At 48.4% G+C, this 23,585-nt stretch overlaps 1 protein-coding gene across 1 annotated transcript; it reads right to left on the bottom strand.

The window, feature by feature from the left end:
- Positions 1-1,119: 1,119 nt before the first annotated feature.
- LOC135288686 (A-kinase anchor protein 8-like) lies at positions 1,120-17,828 on the bottom strand. The gene is made up of 9 exons (XM_064402066.1): positions 17,708-17,828; positions 15,991-16,029; positions 15,327-15,359; positions 12,824-13,724; positions 10,403-10,913; positions 8,555-8,825; positions 6,134-6,181; positions 2,877-2,961; positions 1,120-1,354 (listed from the first exon to the last, which is right to left on the bottom strand). Exons 1-9 carry the CDS (start codon positions 17,724-17,726, stop codon positions 1,135-1,137), a joined length of 2,127 nt encoding a protein of 708 aa, XP_064258136.1. The 5' UTR covers positions 17,727-17,828; the 3' UTR covers positions 1,120-1,134.
- Positions 17,829-23,585: the final 5,757 nt, after the last annotated feature.

Here is a 23,585-nt window from a genome sequence, read left to right as displayed (position 1 = left end):
AAGCCAGAAAATTGAAATTTTCACCTAAAAACGCCCCCAAAAAACCTAAAAACACCCGGAAAAAAATCCCAGAAAATTCAGGATATTGCCCCAAGTCCCAAATTCCAGGAAAATTCCCAAATTTTTCCTGTACCTGCAGGAACTGGACGGTTTTATCCGGGAGTTTGGTGCTGATGTAGCGCAGCGTGTCCCGGTAGGAGTGTCGAAAAAAACCAAAAAAACCCCCAAAAAATCCCAGAAAAATCCTGGAAAAAATCCTCCAAAAATCCCAAATATCCAACTTGGAAAAACCTGAAAAATCCTGGAAAAAACCCTGAAAAAACACCAGAAAAAATGCCGAAAAATTCAAATTTTTACCTAAAAACGCCCCCAAAAAACCTAAAAACACCCGGAAAAAAATCCCCAAAAATTCAGGATCATCCCCCAAGTGCCAAATTCCAGGAAAATTCCCAAATTTTTCCTGTACCTGCAGGAACTGGACGGTTTTGTCGGGCAGCTTGGTGCCGATGTAGCGCAGCGTGTCCCGGTGGGAGTGGAGAAAAAACCCAAAAAAAACCCCAAAAAACCCCCAAAAAAAAAAAAAAGTCCAGAAAATTCCTGGAAAAAATCCTGGAAAAATCCCAAATATCCAACTTGGAAAAAATCCCCCAAAAACCTGAAAAATCCTGGAAAAAACCCTGAAAAAACACCAGGAAAAATGCCGAAAAATTTAAAAAAAAAGCCGAAAAATTCAAATTTTCACCTAAAAAATCCCAGAAAAATTCCAGAAACACCCGGAAAAAAATCCCCAAAAATTCAAGGATTACCCCAAGTGCCAAATTCCAGGCAAATTCCCAAATTTCGGTGGGTACCTGCAGGAACTGGACGGTTTTGTCGGGCAGCTTGGTGCCGATGCAGCGCAGCGTGTCCCGGTGGGAGTGGAGAAAACCCCAAAAAATCCTCCAAAATCCCCCAAAAATCCCAGAAAAATCTCCAAAAAATCCTGGAAAAAATCCCAAATATTCAACTTGGAAAAACATGAAAAATCCTGGAAAAAACCCTGAAAAAACACCAGAAAAAATGCCGAAAAAATTTTTAAAAATGCCGAAAAATTCAAATTTTTACCTAAAAAATCCCAGAAAAATTCCCAAAAAATCAGGGAAAAATCCCCAAAAATCCAGGATCATCCCGGAAGTGCCAAATTCCAGGCAAATTCCCCAATTTTTCCTGTACCTGCAGGAACTGGACGGTTTTGTCGGGCAGCTTGGTGCCGATGTAGCGCAGCGTGTCCCGGTGGAATTTGCTCTGCAGGTGCCGCTGCAGCTCCTCCTCCTCCAGGCTGCGGAACTTGCACACCGAGCAGGCAAACTGGATCCTGGAATGGGGATAAAAACGGGGGAAATTGGGCAAAACAGAAAAAATATTGGGAATTCTGGGGAAATGCACACGGAGCAGGCAAACTGGATCCTGGAATGGGGATAAAAACGGGGAAATTGGGCAAAACAGAAAAAATATTGGGAATTCTGGGGAAATGCACACCGAGCAGGCAAACTGGATCCTAAAAATGGGGAAAAAAACGGGGAAATTGGGCAAAACAGAAAAAATATCGGGAAAAATGGGGAAATGCACACGGAGCAGGCAAACTGGATCCTGGAATGGGGATAAAAACGGGGAAATTGGGCAAAACAGAAAAAATATTGGGAATTCTGGGAAATGCACACGGAGCAGGCAAACTGGATCCTAAAATGGGGGAAAAAACGGGGAAATTGGGCAAAACAGAAAAAATATTGGGAATTCTGGGGAAATGCACACGGAGCAGGCAAACTGGATCCTGGAATGGGGATAAAAATGGGGAAATTGGGCAAAACAGAAAAAATATTGGGAATTCTGGGGAAATGCACACGGAGCAGGCAAACTGGATCCTGGAATGGGGGAAAAACGGGGAAATTGGGAAAAACAGAAAAAATATTGGGAATTCTGGGGAAATGCACACGGAGCAGGCAAACTGGATCCTGAAAATGGGGAAAAATAGTGGGAAAATGGGCAAAACAGAAAAAATATCAGGAAAAATGGGGAAATGCACACCGAGCAGGCAAACTGGATCCTGGAATGGGGATAAAAATGGGGAAATTGGGCAAAACAGAAAAAATATTGGGAATTCTGGGGAAATGCACACGGAGCAGGCAAACTGGATCCTGGAATGGGGGAAAAAAACGGGGAAATTGGGCAAAATATCGGGAAAATGGGGAAATGCACACGGAGCAGGGGAACTGGATCCTGGAATGGGGATAAAAACGGGGAAATTGGGCAAAACAGAAAAAATATTGGGAATTCTGGGGAAATGCACACCGAGCAGGCAAACTGGATCCTAAAAATGGGGAAAAATAGTGGGAAAATGGGCAAAACAGAAAAAATATCGGGAAAAATGGGGAAATGCACACGGAGCAGGCAAACTGGATCCTGGAAAAATGGGGAAAAATAGTGGGAAAATGGGAAAGATGGGAGAAATAATGGGAAAAATGGGGACACGCACACGGAGCAGGGGAATTGCATCCTGAAATTGGGGAAAAATAATGGAAAAATGGGAAAATAATGGGAATTCTGAGTAAAATAACAGGAAAAATGGGGATTCTGGGGAAATGCACACGGAGCAGGGAAGTGGATCCTGAAATTGGGGAAAAAAATGGGGAAAATGGGGAAAAATGGGGAAATAACAGGAAAAATAGGGAAATGCACACGGAGCAGGGAAGTGGATCCTGAAATTGGGGAAAAAAATGGGGAAAATGGGGAAAAATGGGGAAATAACAGGAAAAATAGGGAAATGCACACGGAGCAGGGAAGTGGATCCTGGAAAAATGGGGATAAAAAAGGGAAAAATGGGCAAATGGCCGCCCCACCTGTCCATGGCCCTGTCCCTCATCCTGTCGCGCCTCCGCTGCTTCTCCCGCTTCTTCTTCACCTCCTCGTCCTCCTCCTCCGAGCCTGCGGGAAATTCGGGAATTCTCAGCCCAAAAAACCAATCCCAAAGTTCCCGAGGCCAGAGTCCCGAATTCCCTGAGTTTGCCCAGATTTTCCTGCTGGTTTTCCCGCCTTTTTCCATGTTTTTCCTGCCTTTTTCCCGTTTTTCCCACCTTTTTCCCCTGTTTTTCCCACTTTTTTTCTATGTTTTTCCAGCCTTCTTTCCATGTTTTTCCCACCTTTATTTCCCACTTTTTCCCCACTTTTTCCTGTGTTTTCCCTGCCTTTTTTCCCACCTTTTCCCCCAGTTTTTCCCACTTTTTTTTCTGTGTTTTTCCCCACTTTTTTCCCATGTTTTTCCTGTGTTTTTCCCATGTTTTTCCTAACTTTTTTCCCATGTTTTCCCTGCCTTTTTCCCACCTTTTTTTCCAATGTTTTCCCTGTTTTTTCCCCCATGTTTTTCCTGCCTTTTTTCTGTGTTTTTCCCGCCTTTTTTTCCATGTCTTCCCCACCTTTTTTCCATGTTTTCCCTGCCTTTTTCCCATGTTTTTCCCGCCTTTTTTTCCATGTTTTCCCAGTTTTTTCCCATGTTTTTCCCACCTTTTTTCTGTGTTTTTCCTGCCTTTTTTCTATCTTTTTCCCAGTTTTTTTCCCATGTTTTTCCCACCTTTTTTTCTGTGTTTTTCCTTTTCCTGCCTTTTTCCCACCTTTTTCCCCTGTTTTTCCCACTTTTTTTCCCATGTTTTCCCCACCTTTTTACTCATGTTTTTCCCACCTTTTTTCTATGTTTTTCCCACCTTTTTTCCCCACTTTTTTCTGTATTTTTCTTGCCTTTTCCCCAGTTTTTCCCACTTTTTTTCTGTGTTTTCCCCACCTTTTTCCCCTGCCTTTTCCCCCTGGTTTTCCATTTTTTTTCCCATGTTTTTCCCACCTTTTTTTCCATGTTTCTCCCACCTTTTTTCCCATGTTTTTCCCACCTTTTTTTCCCATGTTTTCCCAGTTTTTTCCTGTTTTTCCTGCTTTTTTTCTGTTTTTCCCGCCTTTTTCCCCCACTTTTTTCTATGTTTTTCCTACCTTTTTTCCATGTTTTCCCTGCCTTTTTCCCATTTTTCCGGCCTTTTTCCATGTTTTTCCCACCTTCATTTCCCAATTTTCCTGTCTTTTCCTACCTTTTTCCCCACGTTTTCCCCCAGTTTTTCCCACTTTTTTTCTGTATTTTTCCCACCTTTTTCCCCTCGTTTTCCCATTTTTTTCTATGTTTTTCCCACCTGTTTTTCCTGCCTTTTTTCCATGTTTTTCCTGCTTTTTTTCCCATGTCTTTCCCACCTTTTTCCCATGTTTTTCCCACTTTTTTCTGTGTTTTTTTCTGCCTTTTTCCCCTGTTTTTCCCACTTTTTTTCTATGTTTTTCCCATTTTTTTCCCCATGTTTTTCCAGCCTTTTTTCTATGTTTTTCCCAGTTTTTTTCTGTGTTTTCCCCGCCTTTTTTCCCCACATTTTTCTGTTTTTCCCACCTTGTCCTATGTTTTTCCCACCTTTTCTCTGTGTTTTTCCTTTTCCTGCCTTTTTTCCCTGTTTTTTCCCCATGTTTTTCCCACTTTTTTTTGGGCTTGTCCTGCCTTTTTTCCATGTTTTTCCCTGTTTTTTCCCCATGCTTTTCCCACCTTTTTTCTGTGCTTTTCCTGCCTTTTTTCCATGTTTTTCCCAGTTTTTTCCCATGTTTCCCCCGCCTTTTTACTCATGTTTTTCCCACTTTTTTCTATGTTTTTCCCACCTGTTTTTCCTGTATTTTTCTTGCCTTTTTTCCCACCTTTTTTCCGTGTTTTTCCCACCTTTTTTCTGTGTTTTTCCTGCCTTTTTTCCCTGTTTTTTTCCCCATGTTTTTCCTGCCTTTTCCCAGGCTTTTCCCACCTTTTTCCCCCGTTTTTCCCACTTTCCACCCAGTTTTTCCCTCCTTTTTTCCATGCTTTTCCCACATTTTTCCTTGTTTTTCCTGCCTTATTTTCCCACCTTTTTTCTGTGTTCTTCCCACCTTTTTCCCGGTTTTCCTGCTTTTTTTCCCCCCCACATTTTTCCCCCATTTTCTCTCCATTTTCCCCATTTTTTTCCCCCCAATTTCTCTTGATTTCCTTTCTTTTTCCCAGTTTTTCCCCAATTTTCCCGTGGATTTTTCCAGATATTCCCATTTTCCCTCTTTTCCCCCCTTATTTCTCCCAGTTTTTTCTGCTTTTCCAAAATTTTCCCCATTTTCCCTTGATTTCCTTCTTTTCTCCCCCTGGTTTTCCCAGTTTTCCCTGACATTCTCCTGTTTTCCCCCAATTTTTCCTTGATTTTCCCTCCTTTTCCCCATTTTTCCCTGATTTTCCCATTTTATTCCCTCATTTTTTCCATTTTCCCCCAAAATTCCTTCCAAAAACCCCCCAAAAATCATCAGAAAAAGCAAAAAAAAAAGCTGGAAAAGGAGGAAAAAATCCCAAATTTTGCCGTGTTTTGGAGTGGGAATTGGAATTTTTGGGAATTCTCACCCCAAATTCCCCCAAAACCTGGGAAAACCCCTTGGAATTTTGTGATTTTTCCCCTTCCCCTCCAAAAATTCCCAAAAAAAAAGCTGGAAAATCCCAAAATTCTGGGGAAGTTCCTCCAAAGAGCCCCAGAATTCCGGGAATTCTCCTGGAAAATGAACCTGGCACCTCCTGGGGAAGCAAATCCGGGAGCTCCTGGAAAAAAAGAAGGAAAAGGAATCGTTGGGGTCAATTTTCCTTGGAATTTTGGGGATTTTCACTTCATTTTTTAGGGATATTCCCCAAAAAATTTGGATTTTTAAAGGAATTTTTAAAGCTGGAAAAGCCCTGCCCTGCTCAGGCTCCCTCAGCTTTTTCCAGGTGGGAATTATTCCCAAAAAATCCCCAAAATTCCCAAATTTCTGATCAAAAACCCCAAAATTTGGGATTCAGCCCTGCCAGGAGCCAAATCCGGGTGGAAATTCCCAATTTTTCCCATTCCCAGGTTTTTTTTTGGGGATGCTCCAGGCAGGGAAATCCCCCTGGGAATTCCAAAGGGGGAAAAATTCCAACAAATTTGGGTTTTTTTGGGGATAATTTGGGATTTTCCAAGGCTGGGAATTCCTCAGGAGTTGCTGCAGGGCTCCGAAATTCCCGGATTTTCTGGGATTTTGGGAATTCCTGGAACACTTACACCTTTGTCTGCCTCGTCCAAGGATTTCTCATCTCCTTCCCCTTCATCTCCTGCGGGAAAAATGGGAAAATTCAGGGGGGAAATGGCAGGAAGTGGGAAAAAAGGGGAAATTCCATGGAAAAAGGGGGAAATTCCAGGGAAAATGAGAAAATTCCAGGGAAAATGGGGAAATTCCATGGAAAAGGGGGGAAATTCCAGGGAAAAAAAGAAAAATTCCAGGGGAAAATTCCAGGGAAAAAGGGGGGAAATTCCAGTGGAAAATGGGGAAATTCCAGGAAAAAAGAGAAAAAATCCATGGGAAAAGGGGGGAAAATTTCATGGAAAAAGGGGGAAAATTCCAGGGAAAAGGGGGAAAATTCTAGGAAAAAGGGGAAAATTCTAGGGAAAAGGGGGAAAATTCCAGGGAAAAGGGGAAAATTTCATGGGAAAAGGGTGGAAATTCCAGAGGAAAAGGGGGAAATTCCATGGAAATGGGGGGAAATTCCATAGAAATGGGGGAAATTCCAGTGGAAAATGGGGAAATTCCAGGAAAAAAGAGAAAAAATCCATGGGAAAAGGGGGGAAAATTTCATGGAAAAAGGGGGGGAATTCCAGAGGAAAAGGGGAAGTTCCAGGGGAAAAGAGAAAAAATCCAGGGAAAAAGAAGAAATTCCAGGAAAAGGGGGGAAATTCCAGGGAAAAAGAGGAAAATTCCAGGGAAAAGGAGGAAATTCTACAGAAAAGGTGAAAAATCCTGAGCAAAAGGGTGGAAATCTCCGGAAAATCCATGAGAAAGGGGGGAAATTCCAGGGAAAAGGGGGAAATTCCATGGAAAAAGGGGAAAATTCCATGAAAAAGGGGGAAATTCCTGAGCAAAAGGGGGGAAATCTGTGGAAAATCCATGGAAAAGGGGAGAAAATCAGGGAAAATCCAAAGGAAAAGGGTAAAAATGCAGGAAAAAACTGTGGGAATCCATGGAAAAGGGGGAAATCCCAGAAAAAGCTGGAAATTCCTGGGGAAAAAGGCAGAATTCCCAGGAAAATCCTGGAAATTCAGGAAAAAGGGCTGGAAATTCCCAAGAAAAGGTTGGAAATTCGCTGGAAAAGGCTGGAAATTGCTGGGAAAATCCTGGAAATTCAGGAAAAGAGGCTGGAATTTCCAGGGGAAAAGGGCAGAATTCCCAGGAAAAGAGGCAGAATTCCCAGGAAAAGGCCAGAATTCCCAGGAAAAGAGGCAGAATTCCCAGGCAAAGGCTGGAATTCCCAGGAAAAGAGGCCAGAATTCCCAGGAGAAGAAGGCAGAATTCCCAAGAAAAGGGCAGAATTCCAGGAAAAGAGGCTGGAATTTCTAGGGGAAAAGGGCGGAACTCCCAGGAAAAAGCTGGAATTCCCAGGAGAAGAGGCCAGAATTCCCAGGAAAAGGCCGGAATTCCCAGGCAAAGGCTGGAATTCCCAGGAAAAGAGGCCAGAATTCCCAGGAGAAGAGGGCAGAATTCCCAAGAAAAGGGCAGAATTCCCAGGAAAAAGGGCAGAATTTCCAGGGGAAAAGGGCAGAATTCCCAGGAAAAAGGGCAGAATTCCCAGGGGAAAAGGGCAGAATTCCCAGGGGAAAAGGGCAGAATTCCCAGGAAAAAGGGCAGAATTCCCAGGGGAAAAGGGCAGAATTCCCAGGAAAAGGCTGGAATTCCCAGGGCAAAGGCCAGAATTCCCAGGGGAAAAGGCCAGAATTCCCAGGGGGAAAAGGGCAGAATCCCCAGGAGAAGGGGCCAGAATTTCCAGGGGAAAAGGCCAGAATTCCCAGGAGAAGGCCAGAATTCCCAGGGGAAAAGGGCAGAATTCCCAGGGGAAAAGGGCAGAATTCCCAGGGAAAAGGCAGAATTCCAGGAAAAAGGGCAGAATTCCCAGGGGAAAAGGGCAGAATTCCCAGGAAAAGGCTGGAATTCCCAGGGCAAAGGCCAGAATTCCCAGGGGAAAAGGGCAGAATCCCCAGGAGAAGGGGCCAGAATTTCCAGGGGAAAAGGCCAGAATTCCCAGGAGAAGGCCAGAATTCCCAGGGGAAAAGGGCAGAATTCCCAGGAAAATGCCGGAATTCCCAGGAGAAGAGGGCAGAATTCCCAGGAAAAGGCTGGAATTCCCAGGGCAAAGGCTGGAATTCCCAGAAGAGAAGGCCAGAATTCCCAGGAGAAGGGGCCGGAATTCCCAGGGCAAAGGCCAGAATTCCAGGAGAAGGCTGGAATTCCCAGAAGAAGGCCAGAATTCCCAGGGGAAAAGGGCAGAATTCCCAGGAAAAGGCTGGAATTCCCCGAAGAAGGCCAGAATTCCCAGGGGAAAAGGGCAGAATTCCCAGGGGAAAAGGGCAGAATTCCCAGGGGAAAAGGGCAGAATTCCCAGGGGAAAAGGGCAGAATTCCCAGGCAAAGGCCGGATCCCCAGGCGAAGGCCGCACCGTGCTCGGAGTCGCTGTCGCTGCGGGGCTGTTTGGGCTCCTCGCCGCCCTCGGTGTTCCCGGGGTCGTTCCCGTCGTTGTTCCCGTCATTCCCGGCGTCATTCCCGGCGTCATTCCCGGCGTCATTCCCGGCGTCATTCCCGTCGTTCCCAGCGTCATTCCCGTCGTTGCCGGGCTCGGTGCCGTCGTTGTTCCCGGAGCGTTTCCGCTTGCGGGGCCCCTCCGGCTCCCAGCGCCCCCCGGAGCGAGCGCGCAGCCCCCGGCGCCGGCCCTGGCAGCCCGGATTCCCGGGAAAAACAGCGGGAAAGGGTCAGGAACGGCGGGAAAACAACGGGGAAAGGACAGGAACGGCGGGAAAACAACGGGGAAAGAACAGGAACGGCGGGAAAACAACGGGGAAAGAACAGGAACGGCGGGAAAACAGCGGGAAAATAATGGAAAAAGGTCAGGAATAACGGGAAAACAACGGGAAAATAACAGGAAAAGGGTCAGGAAAGGTGGGAAAACAACGGGAAAAAGGTCAGGAATGGCAGGAAAACAACGGGAAAAGGTCAGGAATGGCAGGAAAACAACGGGAAAAGGTCAGGAATGGCAGGAAAACAACAGGAAAACAACGGGAAAAGGTCAGGAATGGTGGGAAAATAATGGGAAAACAATGGAAAAAGGTCAGGAACGGCGGGAAAAAAAACGGGAAAAGGGTCAGGAAAGGTGGGAAAACAACAGGAAAACAACGGGAAAAGGTCAGGAATGGCAGGAAAACAACGGGAAAAACAGGTGAAAAGGGTCAGGAACGGCGGGAAAACAACGGGAAAAGGGTCAGGAAAGGTGGGAAGACAACGGGAAAAGAACAGGAAAAGGTCAGGAATGGCAGGAAAACAACAGGAAAATAATGGGAAAAACATGGGAAAAGGGTCAGGAATGGCGGGAAAAGAACGGGAAAAACACAGGAAAAGGGTCAGAAAAGATGAGAAAAGAGCAGGAAAAGGTCAGGAATGGCAGGAAAAGAACAGGGAAAGAATGGGCAAATAACGGGAAAATGGTCAGGAATGGCGGGAAAAGAATGGGAAAACAACGGGAAAAGGGTCAGGAAAGGTGGGAAAACAATGGGAAAAGAACAGGAAAAGGTCAGGAATGGCAGGAAAAGAATGGGAAAAGGAGCAGGGATGGCGGGAAAACAATGGGAAAATAACGGGAATAAAATGGGGAAAGGGAGTAGAGAATGGTGGGAAGGTGCAAAAATGGGAAAATGGGAAAAGGGGGTGTGAGGTGCAGGAAAACAAACAGGAAAAAGGAGAAGGGAATGGAGGGAAAACAACGGGAAAAGGGAGCAGGAATGGAGGGAAACAACAGGAAAAGAGATCAGGGAATGGAGGGAAAGCAACAGGAAAAGAGATGAGGGAATGGAGGAAAAACAACGGGAAAAGGGATCAGGGAATGGAGGGAAAACAGGAAAAGAGATCAGGGAATGGAGGGAAAACAACAGGAGAAGAGATCAGGGAATGGAGGAAAAACAACAGGAAAAGAGATCAGGGAATGGAGGGAAAACAACAGGAAAAGAGATCAGGGAATGGAGGGAAAACAGGAAAAGAGATCAGGGAATGGAGGGAAAACAACAGGAAAAGGAAGCAGGAATGGTGGGAAAAGAAACGGGAAAAGGGAGCAGGGAATGGCGGAAAGAGCCAAAAATGGGAGATCCACAGAGGAAAAAAGTGGGAGGGAGTGGCAAAAAACAGGGAAAAAGTGAGGAAAAGAGGGAAAAAGTGGGGAGAAGAGGGAAAAAGTGGGGAGAAGAGGGAAGAAGTGGGGAGAAGAGGGAAGAAGTGGGAGAAGGGGGAGCGCAGGACTCACCATGCTGAGGCCGTTCCAGGGCAGGGCTCCCATCCTGTCCCTCCTCCTCATCCCGTAGGGGCCGCGGCCCAGGGGGGGCATTCCCAGCATATCGCCGGGATAGTCGGGATAATCGCCCGGAAAATCGGGATAATCCCCGGGGAAATCCCCGGGATAATCCCCGGGGTAGTCGCCGGGGTAGTCGGGGTAGTCGCCGGGGTAGTCGAGCGCCTGGGAGAAGAGCGAGGGCAGCGGGCGCGAGGCGCGGCCGCCCGGGAAGGGCGGCTCGCTCCAGCCGCGGGAGCCCCCCGGGAAGGGCTCCGGGAGCCGCCGGCCCCGCGGCGGGCAGCGGCCCCGGGAGCCGCCGGGCGAGCCCCGCGGCAGCCCCGGGGGGCGGCGGGACGGCTCCCCGGGCCGGGGCCCGAAGGGATCGTCCCGCTCCGGGAGCGCCTCGGGCAGCGGCAGCGAGGCGCGGAACGCGTCCCGAGAGTCCCGAGAGGAGAAGGCGCCCAGAGAGTCGAAGCGGAAGGAGCTGGGAAAAAGGAAAAATCTGGGATTAGGGCAGGAGAAATGGGAACAGAATCGGGATTGGGGCTGGAAAAAGGACTCCCCCCCAGAAGGGATCCTGCGAGTCCCGCGACGAGAAGGCGCGCAGCGAGTCAAAGCAGAAGGAGCTAGGAAAAAGGAATAAAATTGGGATTAGGGCAGGGAAAATGGGAATAGAATCGAGATTGGGGGGGGAAAATGGGAATAGAATCGAGATTGGGGGGGGAAAATGGGAATAGAATCAGGATTAGGGCTGGGAATGGGGGGTTTGAGAAGGGAAAGCTCCCCCAAGAAGGGATCCCGAGAGTCCCACGAGGAGAAGGCGCCCAGAGAGTCGAAGCGGAAGGAGCTGGAAAAAAATGAATAAAATTGGGATTAGGGCAGGAGAAATGGGAATAGAATTGGGATTGGGGCTGGAAAAATGGGAATAAATCTGGATTAGGGCTGGAAAAGGGACTCTCCCCAGAAGGGATCCCGTGAGTCACGAGAGGAGAAGGTGCCCAGCGAGTCGAAGCGGAAGGAGCTGGAAAATAGGAAAAAAATTGGGATTAGAGCAGGAGAAATGGGAATAGAATTGGGATTGGGGGGGGAAAAAGGACTCCCCCCCAGAAGGGATCCCGCGAGTCCCGCGAGGAGAAGGCGCGCAGCGAGTCAAAGCAGAAGGAGCTGGGAAAAAGGAATAAAATTGGGATTAGGGCAGGGAAAATGGGAATAGAATCGAGATTGGGGGGGGAAAATGGGAATAGAATCGAGATTGGGGCTGGAGAAATGGGAATAGAATCGGGATTAGGGCTGGGAATGGGGGGTTTAAGAAGGGAAAGCCTCCCCAGAAGGGATCCCAGGAGCTCCATGAGGAGAAGCCGCCCAGCGAGTCGAAGCGGAAGGAGCTGGAAAAAAGGAATAAAACTGAGATTAGGGGAGGGAAATGGGAATAAAATCGGGATTAGGACTGGAGAAATGTGAATAAACTGGGATTAGGGGTGGAAAAGGGACTCTCCCCGGAAGGGATCCCGCAAGTCCCGTGAGAAGGCGCCCAGCGAGTCAAAGAGGAAGGAGCTGGAAAAAAGGAATAAAATTGGGATTAGGGGAGGGAAATGGGAATAGAATAGGGATTAGGGGTGGGAATGACGGACTGGGATCCCCTGTTATCCTAAAAAAACAGGAATAAAATCGGGATTATGGATGGGAATGGGGAGTTGAAGAAGGGGATCCCGCGAGTCCTGCGAGGAGGAGGCGCCCAGGGAGTCACAGCGGAAGGAGGTGGAAAATAGGAATAAAACTGGGATTAGGGGACGAGAAACGGGAATAAAATCAGAATTAGGGCTGGGAATGAGGGGTTGAAAAAGGGGAGGTCGCCCCAGAAGCGATCCCAGGAGTCCCGCGAGGAGAAGGCGCCCAGCCCCAAACTCCAGAAATGAGGGGGAAAGGGGGGATTTGGGGTTAATTAGGGCTAATTGAGGTCCCACCTGTAGTGCTGCTCGGGGCCATCCCCCGGGCTGCCCTCCTTGGCCTGCTTGATCTTGGCTGCTTTTAAAACCTCTCCCGTTCCCAAAATTCCCTAAAATCCCAGGAACTATCCCAGAAAAACCCTAAAATTTCAGATTAACCTTCCTCTCTTTCCCAAAATCCCCTAAAAATCCTGGGAATTTTCCCAGAAAAACCTTAAAATTTCAGATTAACCTTCCTCTCTTTCTCAAAATCCCCTAAAAAACCTGGGAATTTTCCCAGAAAAACCCTAAAATTTGAGGTTCAACGTTCCCTAAACACTCCAAACCCTGGGAAAACGCCGGAATTTGGGGACAAAACCTCAAAAACCACCAAAAACCAGCCCCAAACTCCAGGAATGAGGGGGGAAAGGGGGGATTTGGGGTTAATTAGGGCTAATTGAGCTCCCACCTGTGGTGCTGCTCGGGGCCATCCCCCGGGCTGCCCTCCTTGGCCAGCAGGTCCAGGCGCTGGTTGATCTTGGCGATGATGGAGTCGGGGTTGGAGCCGGGCTCGGCCGGGCCCGAGGACGAGCCCTGGCTGAAGGTGGAGCCCGAGGCAAAGGTGGATCCTGAGCCCGAGGCAAAGGTGGATCCCGAGCCAAACGCAGATCCCGAGCCAAAAGCAGTTCCTGATCCTGAGCCAAAAGTGGATCCTGAGGCAAAAGCGGGTCCTGAGCCTGAGGCAAAGGTGGTTCCTGATCCTGAGCCGAAGGCAGCTCCTGATCCTGAGCCAAAGGTGGTTCCTGATCCTGAGCCGAAGGTGGATCCAGCAGATCCTGAGCCAAAAGTGGTTCCTGATCCTGATCCAAAGGCAGCTCCAGATCCTGACCCAAAGGCAGCTCCAGATCCCGATCCAAAGGTGGATCCTGCAGATCCTGACCCAAATGTGCCTCCAGATCCCGATCCGAAGGCAGTCCCAGATCCCGATCCGAAGGCAGTCCCAGATCCCGATCCAAAGGCGGCTCCAGATCCCGATCCGAAGGTGGATCCCGACCCGAAGGCAGCTCCAGATCCTGACCCGAAGGTGGAACCCGACCCAAAAGCAGCTCCAGATCCCGATCCGAAGGTGGATCCCGAGCCGAAGGTGGATCCGGACCCGAAGGTGGATCCCGATCCGAAGGTGGATCCCGAGCCGAAGGCGGCCCCAGCCCCCAGCCCCAGGGCGCTGCCGGACCCCTCGGAGGAGCCCAGGCCCAGCTCAGCCTTGGGGGGGTCCCAGGAGGCGCCCCCGGCCGCCCCTCCCCCGTAGCTGTAGGAGGCTCCCGTGGGGGCCGAGCTCTGCGGGGTGTAGAACTCGTAGCCTTCATAGCCTAGGGAGTAATTAGTCAATCAGTTAATTGATGAATTAGTTAGAGGGTCACTAAGGGGGGAATGGGAGAGTTACAGGGGTGGGAGCCCAGCAGGAAAAATCCTGGGATGATTCCAAGGGAATCTGGGGGGTGTACAACTCCTAACCCTGGTAGCCTAGGCAGGAAGAGGTTAATTAGTTAATTCAACAATTAATTAGGGGGTCATTAAGGGGGGAACGGGAGAGTTACAGGGGTGAGAGCCCAGCAGGAAAAGCTCTGGGAGGATTCCAAGGGAATTTGGGGAGTGTAGAACCCATAACGTTCATAGCCTGGGGAGTAATTAGTCAAATAGTTAATTAATGAATTAATTAGAGGGTCACTAAGGCGGGAATTGAACAGTTACAGGGGTGGGAGCCCAGCAGGAAAAGCTCTGGGAGGATTCCAAAGGAAAAAATTCCAAAGCAATTTGGGGGCTGTAGAACTTGTAACCTTCATATCTTGGGCAGGAAAGGGTTAATCAGTTAATTAATTAACTAAAGAGTCACTAAGGGGGGAATGGGAGAGTTACAGGGGTGGGAGCCCAGCAGGAAAAGCTCTGGGAGGATTCCAAAGGAAAAAATTCCAAAGGAATTTGGGGGCTGTAGAACTGGTAACCTTCACAGTTTGGACAGGAAAGGGTTAATCAGTTAATTAATTAACTAAAGAGTCATGAAGGGGGAAACGGGAGAGTTACAGGGGTGAGAGCCCAGCAGGAAAAGCTCTGGGAGGATTCCAAGGGAAAAAATTCCAAAGCAATTTGGGGGGTGCAGAACTCATAGCCCTTGTAGCCTGGGGAGTAATTAGTCAATCAGTTAATTAATTAATTAGTTAGAGGGTCATGAAGGGGGGAATGGGAGAGTTAAAAGGGTGGAAACCCAGCAGGAAAAGCTCTGGGAGGATTCCAAGCCCTGAGAGGATTCCAAGGGAATCTGGGGGGTGTAGAACCCTCATAGCCTGGGCAGTAAAGGGTTAATTAGTTAATTAATTAATTAATTAATTAGAGGATCATTGAGGGGGGAATTTGAGAGTTACAGCAGGAAAAGCTCTGGGAGGATTCCATAGGAAAAGAATTCCATAAGAATCTGAGGGGTTTCGGGCTCTGGAGTCAGAGCCTTCGTAGCCTGGGGAGTAATTAGTTAATTAGGGGATTAATTAAGGAGTTACAGGAGTGGGAGCCCAGCAGGAAAAGCACTGCTAAAAGTGAGGAATAAAGGGAGGGGGGAAAAGGAAGGAAAAAGGGGGAAGGAAGGAAAAAAAAGGGAAAAAAGGAAGGAAAAGGGAGGAAAAAAATGGGAAAAAGGGAGGAAAAAATTGGGAAAAGAGAGGGAAAAAGAGAAGAAAATGGGGAAAAAAGGTAAAAATGGGGGAAAAGGGGAAAAAGAGAAGAAAAAGGGGGGGAAGGAGGGAAAAAGAGGAAAAAATTGGGAAAAGGGATGGAAAAAGTGAGGAAAAATTGGGAAAAATGAGGGAAAAGGAGGAAAAAAATTGGGAAAATGGGGGGAAAAGAAGGAAAAGGGGGAAAAAGGGAGGATCAGGAATTTGGGAATTGCCAGATTCCCAAGGATCCTGAGCCCTCACACCCACCTTGCCAGCTGGCTGTGTTGGTGCCGTAGGAACCTGGAAAAAATGGGAAAAATGGGAATTTTTCCATGGCAAAAAGCTGAAATTTGGGCTGAAATGTTTGGGTTTCTGGGAAAATGGGGGATTTGGGGGGTTGGGTGGAATTTTGACGAGTTTTCCAGGAAAAAGCAGGAAAAGAGGGGAAAAAAGGGTTTGGGGGTGAAGGGGTTTTGGGAACTGGGGGTGGGATGGGGAGGGAAAGGTGGGAAAATGGGAAAAAAAGGAGGGAAAATGGGAAAAATAAGGAAAAAATGGGGAAAAAGGGTGGAAAATGGGGAGAAAAGGGTGGGAAAATAGGGAAAAAAGGGGGGGAAGAGAAAGAGGAGAAATATGTGGAAAAGAGAAAGAAAAAGGGGGGAAAGGGAGAAAAAAGGGGGGAAATGGGGGAAAAAAGGAATAAAATGGGAGAAAAAATGGGGGGAAAGGGAAAAAATGGGGGGAAATGGGGGGGAAAAGAATAAAGTAGGGGAAAAATGGAGAAAAATTAATAACATGGGAAGAAAAATGGGGGGAGGGGGAATTAGAGGGAAATGGGAGAAAAATGAAGAAAAAATGAGGGAAAATGGGAGAAAAAGGGGGGGAAAGGGGGAAAAAAGGAGAAGCTGAGGAAAAGTTGGGAAAATCTCACCCTGGGTGCCGGTGGCCCCGGTGCTCCAGGAGCCATAGCCTGGGGAAAAGGAGGAGACGTCAGCAGGGAAGGGAAAATTCCCACTTTTCCTGAGCCAATCCCAAAATTCCAGCCCCAAAATCCAACCCCAATCTCAAAATCCAGCCCCAAATTCCAGCCCTGATCCCAAATCCAGCCCCAAAATCCAACCCCAATCTCAAAATCCAGCCCTGATCCCAAAATCCAGCCCCAAATTCCAGCCCTGATCCCTAATTCCAGCTCTGATCCCAAAATCCAGCCCCAAAATCCAAAGTGAGCCTGGAAAAGAAGCCAAGCCTGGGATAAATAATAAAAAAAAAACCCCAAAACCCGAAAAAAACCAAAATAAAACAGGGTGCGATTTGCCCTCTCCTAATCCCTTTTGCCAAGCTGAGGAACCCAGGGGAAATTCCAGTGGAATCCTGAAGGGATCCAGGGGAATCCTGAGGGAAATTCCAGGGGAAATTCTGGGGGGAATCTGAGGGAACTTCCAGAGAGATCCTGAGGGGATTCAGGGGAAATTCCAGGGGGAATCCTGAGGGAATTTCCAGGGGGGATCCTGAGGGGATCCAGGGGAAATTCCAGGGGGAATCCCGAGGGAATCCAGGGGATTTCCAGTAGGAATCCTGAGGGAAATCCACGGGGAAATTCCAGGGGGAATCCTGAGGGAATTTCCAGGGGGGATCCTGAGGGGATCCAGGGGAAATCCCAGGGGGAATCCTGAGGGGATTCAGGGGAATTTTGAGGAGGAATCCACGGGGAATTTCCAGAGGGAATCCTGAGGGGATTATGGGGAAATTCCAGGAGAGATCCTGAGGGGATTCAGGGGAAATTCCAGGGGGATCCTGAGGGAATTTCTAGAGGGGATCCTGAGGGGATCCAGTGGAAGTTCCAAGAGAGATCCTGAGGGGTTCCAGGGGAATTCTGAGGGGGAATCCACGGGGATTTTCCAGAGGGAATCCTGAGGGGATTATGGGGAAATTCCAGGGGGATCCTGAGGGAATTTCCAGGGAAATTCCAGGGGAGACCCAGGGGAAATTTCAGGGCAATCCTGAGGGAATTTCCAGGGGAGATCCTGAGGGGATTCAGGGGAGATCCTGAGGGGACCCTGAGGGAATTTCCAGAGGGAATCCTGAGGGGATTCTAAAGGGATTCCAGGAGGCAATTTCCAGGGGAAATCCATAAGGGGATCCAAGGGGACCCCCCTGAGGAGGGGACAGGGATCCCCTCAGGAGGGACCACGGGACGCCCTGAGGAGGGCACAGGACCCCCAAGAACGAGACACAGGACACCAAGGAAGGGGACACGGGACTCCCCCCGGGTGTCGCCAGGGTTGGGCCGGGTCAGGACGAGGGAAACTGAGGCAGAGGCGGCGGGGGCGGGGCCTCGGCCGCCATTTTGTGTCGTCTTCAGAAATGGGCCCGGCGCCATTTCCGCCCCCCCGTCCCCCTCAGGGCACGACCCTCCCTCAGCCCCTAACAGCCAATCAGCGCCGCCCTAGCGGTGAGTGACGTGGCGCTCAGCCAATCAGCGGCGCCGGCGCCTCACGGAGCGGCGGGCGCTGCGCTTCCCGCTGCCGCGGAGCCCCCCCCCCCAACATTCGCCGGTAACGGAGCCGGTGCTGAGGCAGCGACGGGAAGGAGCCACCGCCACCCCGGGGGAGCGGCAGCACCGCGGGGCCGCCCCGCCCGGCACCTACCGCCGTATCCCGGCTCCATCGCCGCCGCGTCCGCCCGGCGCCGCCGCCGCTTCACCGCCCGCCTCAGCCTCCTGCGCACGCGCGGCACCGCCCGCCTCCTGTTTGGCCCCGCCCACAAGACTCTTGATTGGTTGATATTCTCAGCGGCGCGGCCCGCCCACAGTTCCTATTGGTCGGACTGGTTCCCGCCCTCGAGCTGATTGGTGAAGGAGCTTCCTCCCTGAGGGCACGGCCTGTCAATCACGGGTGTTCTGGCTCCTGATTGGACGGCGCCGCGGGGCGCTCCCCTTGCCGGCGGTGAGGGGAGGAGGGGCCGCCATGATGCCCCCGGGGCCGGGAGCGGAGCGGCCCCGAGAGAAACCCGGAATGGGCCCGGCCCGGCCCCGAAATGGGCCCGGAGCGGCCTCGAAATGGGCTCGGAGTGGCCCCTCCCAGTGACAATGTCCCCAGGGCCTCGCAGTGAGTGTCCCCAGCCCTCAGGGACAGTGTCCCCACATCCCCTCAGGGACCGCAAATCCCCTCACGGACCCCAGATGCCCTCAAAATGTTCCTAAATTACCTCAGGGTCGCCAAATCCCCTCACAGTGTCACCAAATTCCCTCAAAATGTCCCCAACCCCCCTCACGGTATCCCCTCAGGGACCTCAGATCCCCTCAGAGTCATCATATTCCCTCACAATGTCACGAAATTCCCTCAAAATGTCCCCATATCCCCTCAGGGACCCCAGATCCCCTCAAAGTGTTCCCAAACCCCCTCACGGTGTCCCCAAATCCCCTCAGGGTCACCAAATCCCCTCAAAATGTCCTCAAATCCCCTCAGGGTTCCCAAATCCCCTCACAATGTCCCCAAATTTCTTAAAAATGTCCCCAAATCCCCTCATGGTCTTCCAAAATCCCCTCAGGGTCCCCAAATCCCCTCAGGGTCACGGAATTCCCTCACAATGTCACAAAATTCCCCCAAAATGTCCTCAAATTCCCTCAGGGTCCCCAAATTCCCTCAAAATATCCCCAAATCCCCTCACAATGTCACCAAATCCCCTCATGGTGTCCCCAAATCCCTTTGTCCACCCCTTTTCTCATAATTTTTTCCACCCCATTTCCATCATTTTTTCCTTTTTTTCATCTCTTATCCATTCCTGAGTGGAATTTCCCCATTCCTGAAGGAATTCTCCCATCCCTGAAGGGACATTTCCCTTTCTTGAGGAGGAATTTCCCCATTCCTGAAGGGAATTTCCCCTTTCCTGGCAGGAATTCTCCCATTTCTGGAAGGAATTTCCCCTTTCCTGGCAGGAATTCTCCCATTTCTGGAAGGAATTTCCTCATTCCTGGCAGGAATTCTCAAATTCCTGAAAGAATTTCCCCATTCCTGAAGGGAAATTTCCCTTTCCTGAAGAAATTTTCCCAATCCTGGCAGGAATTTCCCCACTCCAGCAAAATCTCCCCCATTCCTGGCAGGATTTTTCCCATTCCTGTGTGAATTCTCCCACTCCAGCAGATTTTTCCCATTCCTGTCAGGAATTTCCCTATTTCTGAAGGAATTTCCCCATTCCTGGCAGGAATTCTCCCATTTCCTGGCAGGAATTCTCCCATTTCTGGCAGGAATTCTCCCAATCCTGGCAGAAATTTCCCCTTTCCTGGCAGAAATTTCCCTATTCTTGGCAGGAATTCTCCCATTCCTGTCAGGAATTTCCCCATTCCTGGCAGGAATTCTCCCATTTCTGGAAGGAATTTCCCCATTCCTGGCAGGAATTCTCAAATTCCTGAAAGAATTTCCCCATTCCCGAAGGGAAATTTCCCTTTCCTGAAGAAATTTTCCCAATCCTGGCAGGAATTTCCCCACTCTAGCAGAATCTCCCCCATTCCTGGCAGGATTTTTCCCATTCCAGCAGATATTTCCTATTCCTGTCAGGAATTTCCCTATTTCTGAAGGAATTTCCCCATCCCTGAAGGAATTTCCCCTTTCCTGGCAGGAATTCTCCCATTTCCTGACAGGAATTCTCCCAATCCTGGCAGAAATTTCCCCTTTCCTGGCAGAAATTTCCCTATTCTTGGCAGGAATTCTCCCATTTCTGGAAGGAATTTCCCCTTTCCTGGCAGGAATTCTCCCATTTCTGGAAGGAATTTCCCCTTTCCTGGCAGGAATTCTCCCATTTCTGGAAGGAATTTCCTCATTCCTGGCAGGAATTCTCCCATTTCTGGAAGGAATTTCCCCTTTCCTGGCAGGAATTCTCCCATTTCTGGAAGGAATTTCCCCTTTCCTGGCAGGAATTCTCCCATTTCTGGAAGGAATTTCCTCATTCCTGGCAGGAATTCTCCCATTTCTGGCAGAAATTTTCCCAATCCTGGCAGAAATTTCCCCTTTCCTGGCAGAAATTTCCCTATTCTTGGCAGGAATTCTCCCATTTCTGGAAGGAATTTCCCCATTCCTGGCAGGAATTTTCCCATTCCTGTGGGAATTCTCCCACTCCAGCAGATTTTTCCCATTCCTGGCAGGAATTTCCCCTTCCCAAACCCGAATTTCCCAAAACTCCCCAAAATCCCCCAAAACCCAACCCACAACCCCCCCCCAGGACCATTCCTGGATCCCAAATCCCAACATTTCCCCAATTTGGGGCAGGAAAACCCCAACCCCACCCAGGTCAGCACCAGGATTTTTCCCAAAAAAACCCAGGAATTTGGGGTTGGGGGCTTTCCCAAAGATGAGAAATCCGGGATGAGCTCAGCTTGAGTCCTTTAAAATCCACAGAAACCTCGGGAATTTTCTCCCGTTTCACAAGGGACACAACGGCACCGAACGCTCCGGGAGGGAGGGGCGGGAAGAACAGCGGGGAAAACGGGGGGAAAACGGGGGGGAAAACGGGAAAAACGACGGGAAAACGGCGGGAAAAAGAGCGGGAAAAGGGAGCCACGGCCACGGGAAAGCCCGGAAAAACCTCGGGGACAAAGCCCAGCCGCCTTCCACCTGGAAAAATCCCCAGCCCTGAGGGAAAAAAGGGGAATTCCCACAAAATCCAGCTGGGAATTCCCACAAATCCAGCTGGAAAATCCCAAAAATCCAGATGGGAATTCCCACAAACCCAGCAGGAAATTCCCAAAATCCCAGCTGGGAAATCCCAAAAATCCAGCTGGGAATTCCCACAAATCCAGCTGGAAATTCCCACAAATCCAGCTGGGAGTTCCCATAAATCCCAGCTAGGAATTTCCACAAATCCCAGCTGGAAATTCCCAAAAACCCAGCTGTAAAATTCCACAAAAATCCAGCTGGGAATTCCCACAAATCCAGCAGGAAATTCCCACAAATCCAAATGGAAATTCCCATAAATCCCAGCTGGAAATTCCCCAAAATCCCAGCTGGGAATTCCCACAAAATCCAGCTGGAAATTCCCACAAATCCAGCTGGGAATTCCCACAAATCCAAATGGAAATTCCCATAAATCCAGCTGGGAATTTCCCCAAACCCAGAAGGAAATTCCCATAAATCCCAGCTGGGAAACCCATAAATCCCAGATGGAAAATCCCACAAATCCAGCTGGAAATCCCAAAAATCCAATGGAAATTCCCAAAAATCCAGCTGGAAATCCCAAAATTACAGCTGGAAATTCCCACAAACCAAGCAGGAAATTCCCAAAATCCCAGCTGGAAATCCTATAAATCCATCTGGGAATTCCCACAAACCCCAGCTGGGAATTCCAAAATTCCAGCTGGAAATTCCCATAAATCCCAGCTGGAAATTCCCACAAATCCAGCTGGGAATTCCCAAAAATCCAGCTGGAAATTCCCACAAAATCCAGCTGGAAATCCCAAAAATCCAATGGAAATTCCCACAAATCCAGCTGGGAATTCCCCAAAATCCCAGCTGGAAATCCCAAAAATCCAGCTGGAAATTCCACAAAAATCCAGCTGGGAATTCCCACAAATCCAATGGAAATTCCCCCAAATCCAGGTGGAAATTCCCCAAAATCCCAGCTGGAAATTCCCAAAAATCCCAGCTGGAAAATCAAAGATCACAGCAAAACCCTGGGAGAGCTGGGAGAAAAAATTCCAAAAAAATTCCTTCTTTTTTTCTGGGAATTCCCCCAAAAATTCAACAAAGTTCCACATTTTCCCCAGGAATTCCCAAAAAAACCAAGAGATTTCCTTCTTTTTCCTGGGAATTCCCAAAAATTCCAATGAAATTCCCTCTTTATCCTGGGAATTCCCAAAACCCCAACAGAATTCCCAAAGAAATCCAAGGAAATTCCATTTTTCCCCAGGAATTCCCAAAAAAAACCCCATCAGAATTCCCTCTTTTCCCCAGGAATTCCCAAAAAATCCCAAGGAAATTCCCCCTTTTCCCCAAAAATTCCCTAAAAACCCAAGGAAATTCCATTTTCTCCCCAGAAATTCCCAAAAACCCCAAGAAAATTCAGTTTTTTCCAGGAATTCCCAAAAAATCCAACAGAATTCCCCCAAAAAATCCAATGGAAATTCACTTTTCTCCCAGAAATTCCCAAAAAACCCCAAGAAATTCATTTTTTTCCCAGGAATTCCCAAAGAAATCCAAAGAAATTCCATTTTCCCCCCAGAAATTCCCAGAAAACCCCAGGAAATTCCATTTTTTTTTCCCAGGAATTCCCAAAAATCTTCCACAAAATTCCATTTTTCCCCAGAAATTCCCAGAAAACCCCAGGAAATTCAGTTTTTTCCCAGGAACTCCCAGAAAAAATCCAAAGAAATTCCATTTTTCCCCAGAAATTCCCAAAAACCCCCAGGAAATTCAGTTTTTTTCCCAGGAATTCCCAAAAAAAACCCCAGGAAATTCCATTTTCCCCCCAGAAATTGCCAGGAAATTCCATTTTTTTCCCAGGAATTCCCAAAAATCTTCCACAAAATTCCATTTTCCCCTCAGAAATTCCCAGAAAACCCCAGGAAATTCATTTTTTTTCCCAGGAATTCCCAAAGAAATCCAAAGAAATTCCATTTTTTCCCTAGGAATTCCCAAAAACCCCCAGGAAATTCAGGTTTTTTCCCAGGAATTCCCAAAAAATCCAAAGAAATTCAATTTTCCCCCCCAGAAATTCCCAGAAAACCCCAGGAAATTCCATTTTCCCCCCAGAAATTGCCAGGAAATTCCATTTTTTTCCCAGGAATTCCCAAAATCTTCCACAAAATTCCATTTTTCCCTCAGAGATTCCCAGAAAACCCCAAGAAATTCAGTTTTTTTCCAGGAACTCCCAGAAAAAATCCAAAGAAATTCCATTTTTCCCCAGAAATTCCCAGAAAACCCCAGGAAATCCCATTTTTTCCCCAGTAATTCCCAAAAAAAAACCCCCAGGAAATTCCATTTTCCCCCCAGAAATTGCCAGGAAATTCCATTTTTTCCCAGGAATTCCCAAAAATCTTCCAGAAAATTCCATTTTCCCCTCAGAAATTCCCAGAAAACCCCAGGAAATTCCATTTTTTTCCCAGGAATTCCCAAAAATCTTCCACAAAATTCCATTTTCCCCTCAGAAATTCCCAGAAAACCCCAGGAAATTCCATTTTTTTTCCCAGGAATTCCCAAAAATCTTCCACAAAATTCCATTTTCCCCCCAGAAATTCCCAGAAAACCCCAGGAAATTCATTTTTTTCCCCAGGAATTCCCAAAGAAATCCAAAGAAATTCCATTTTCCCCCCAGGAATTCCCAGAAAACCCCAGGAAATCCCATTTTTTCCCCAGTAATTCCCAAAAAAAAACCCCAGGAAATTCCATTTTCCCCCCAGAAATTGCCAGGAAATTCCATTTTTTCCCAGGAATTCCCAAAAATCTTCCACAAAATTCCATTTTCCCCTCAGGAATTCCCAGAAAACCCCAGGAAATTCAGTTTTTTCCCAGGAACTCCCAGAAAAAATCCAAAGAA

The sequence above is a fragment of the Passer domesticus genome, chromosome 34, assembly GCF_036417665.1.
Source record: "Passer domesticus isolate bPasDom1 chromosome 34, bPasDom1.hap1, whole genome shotgun sequence".
Classification (NCBI taxonomy): domain Eukaryota; kingdom Metazoa; phylum Chordata; class Aves; order Passeriformes; family Passeridae; genus Passer; species Passer domesticus.
Note: the sequence above shows the minus strand (reverse complement) of the source record. Positions and strands in the feature narration are given on the sequence as shown.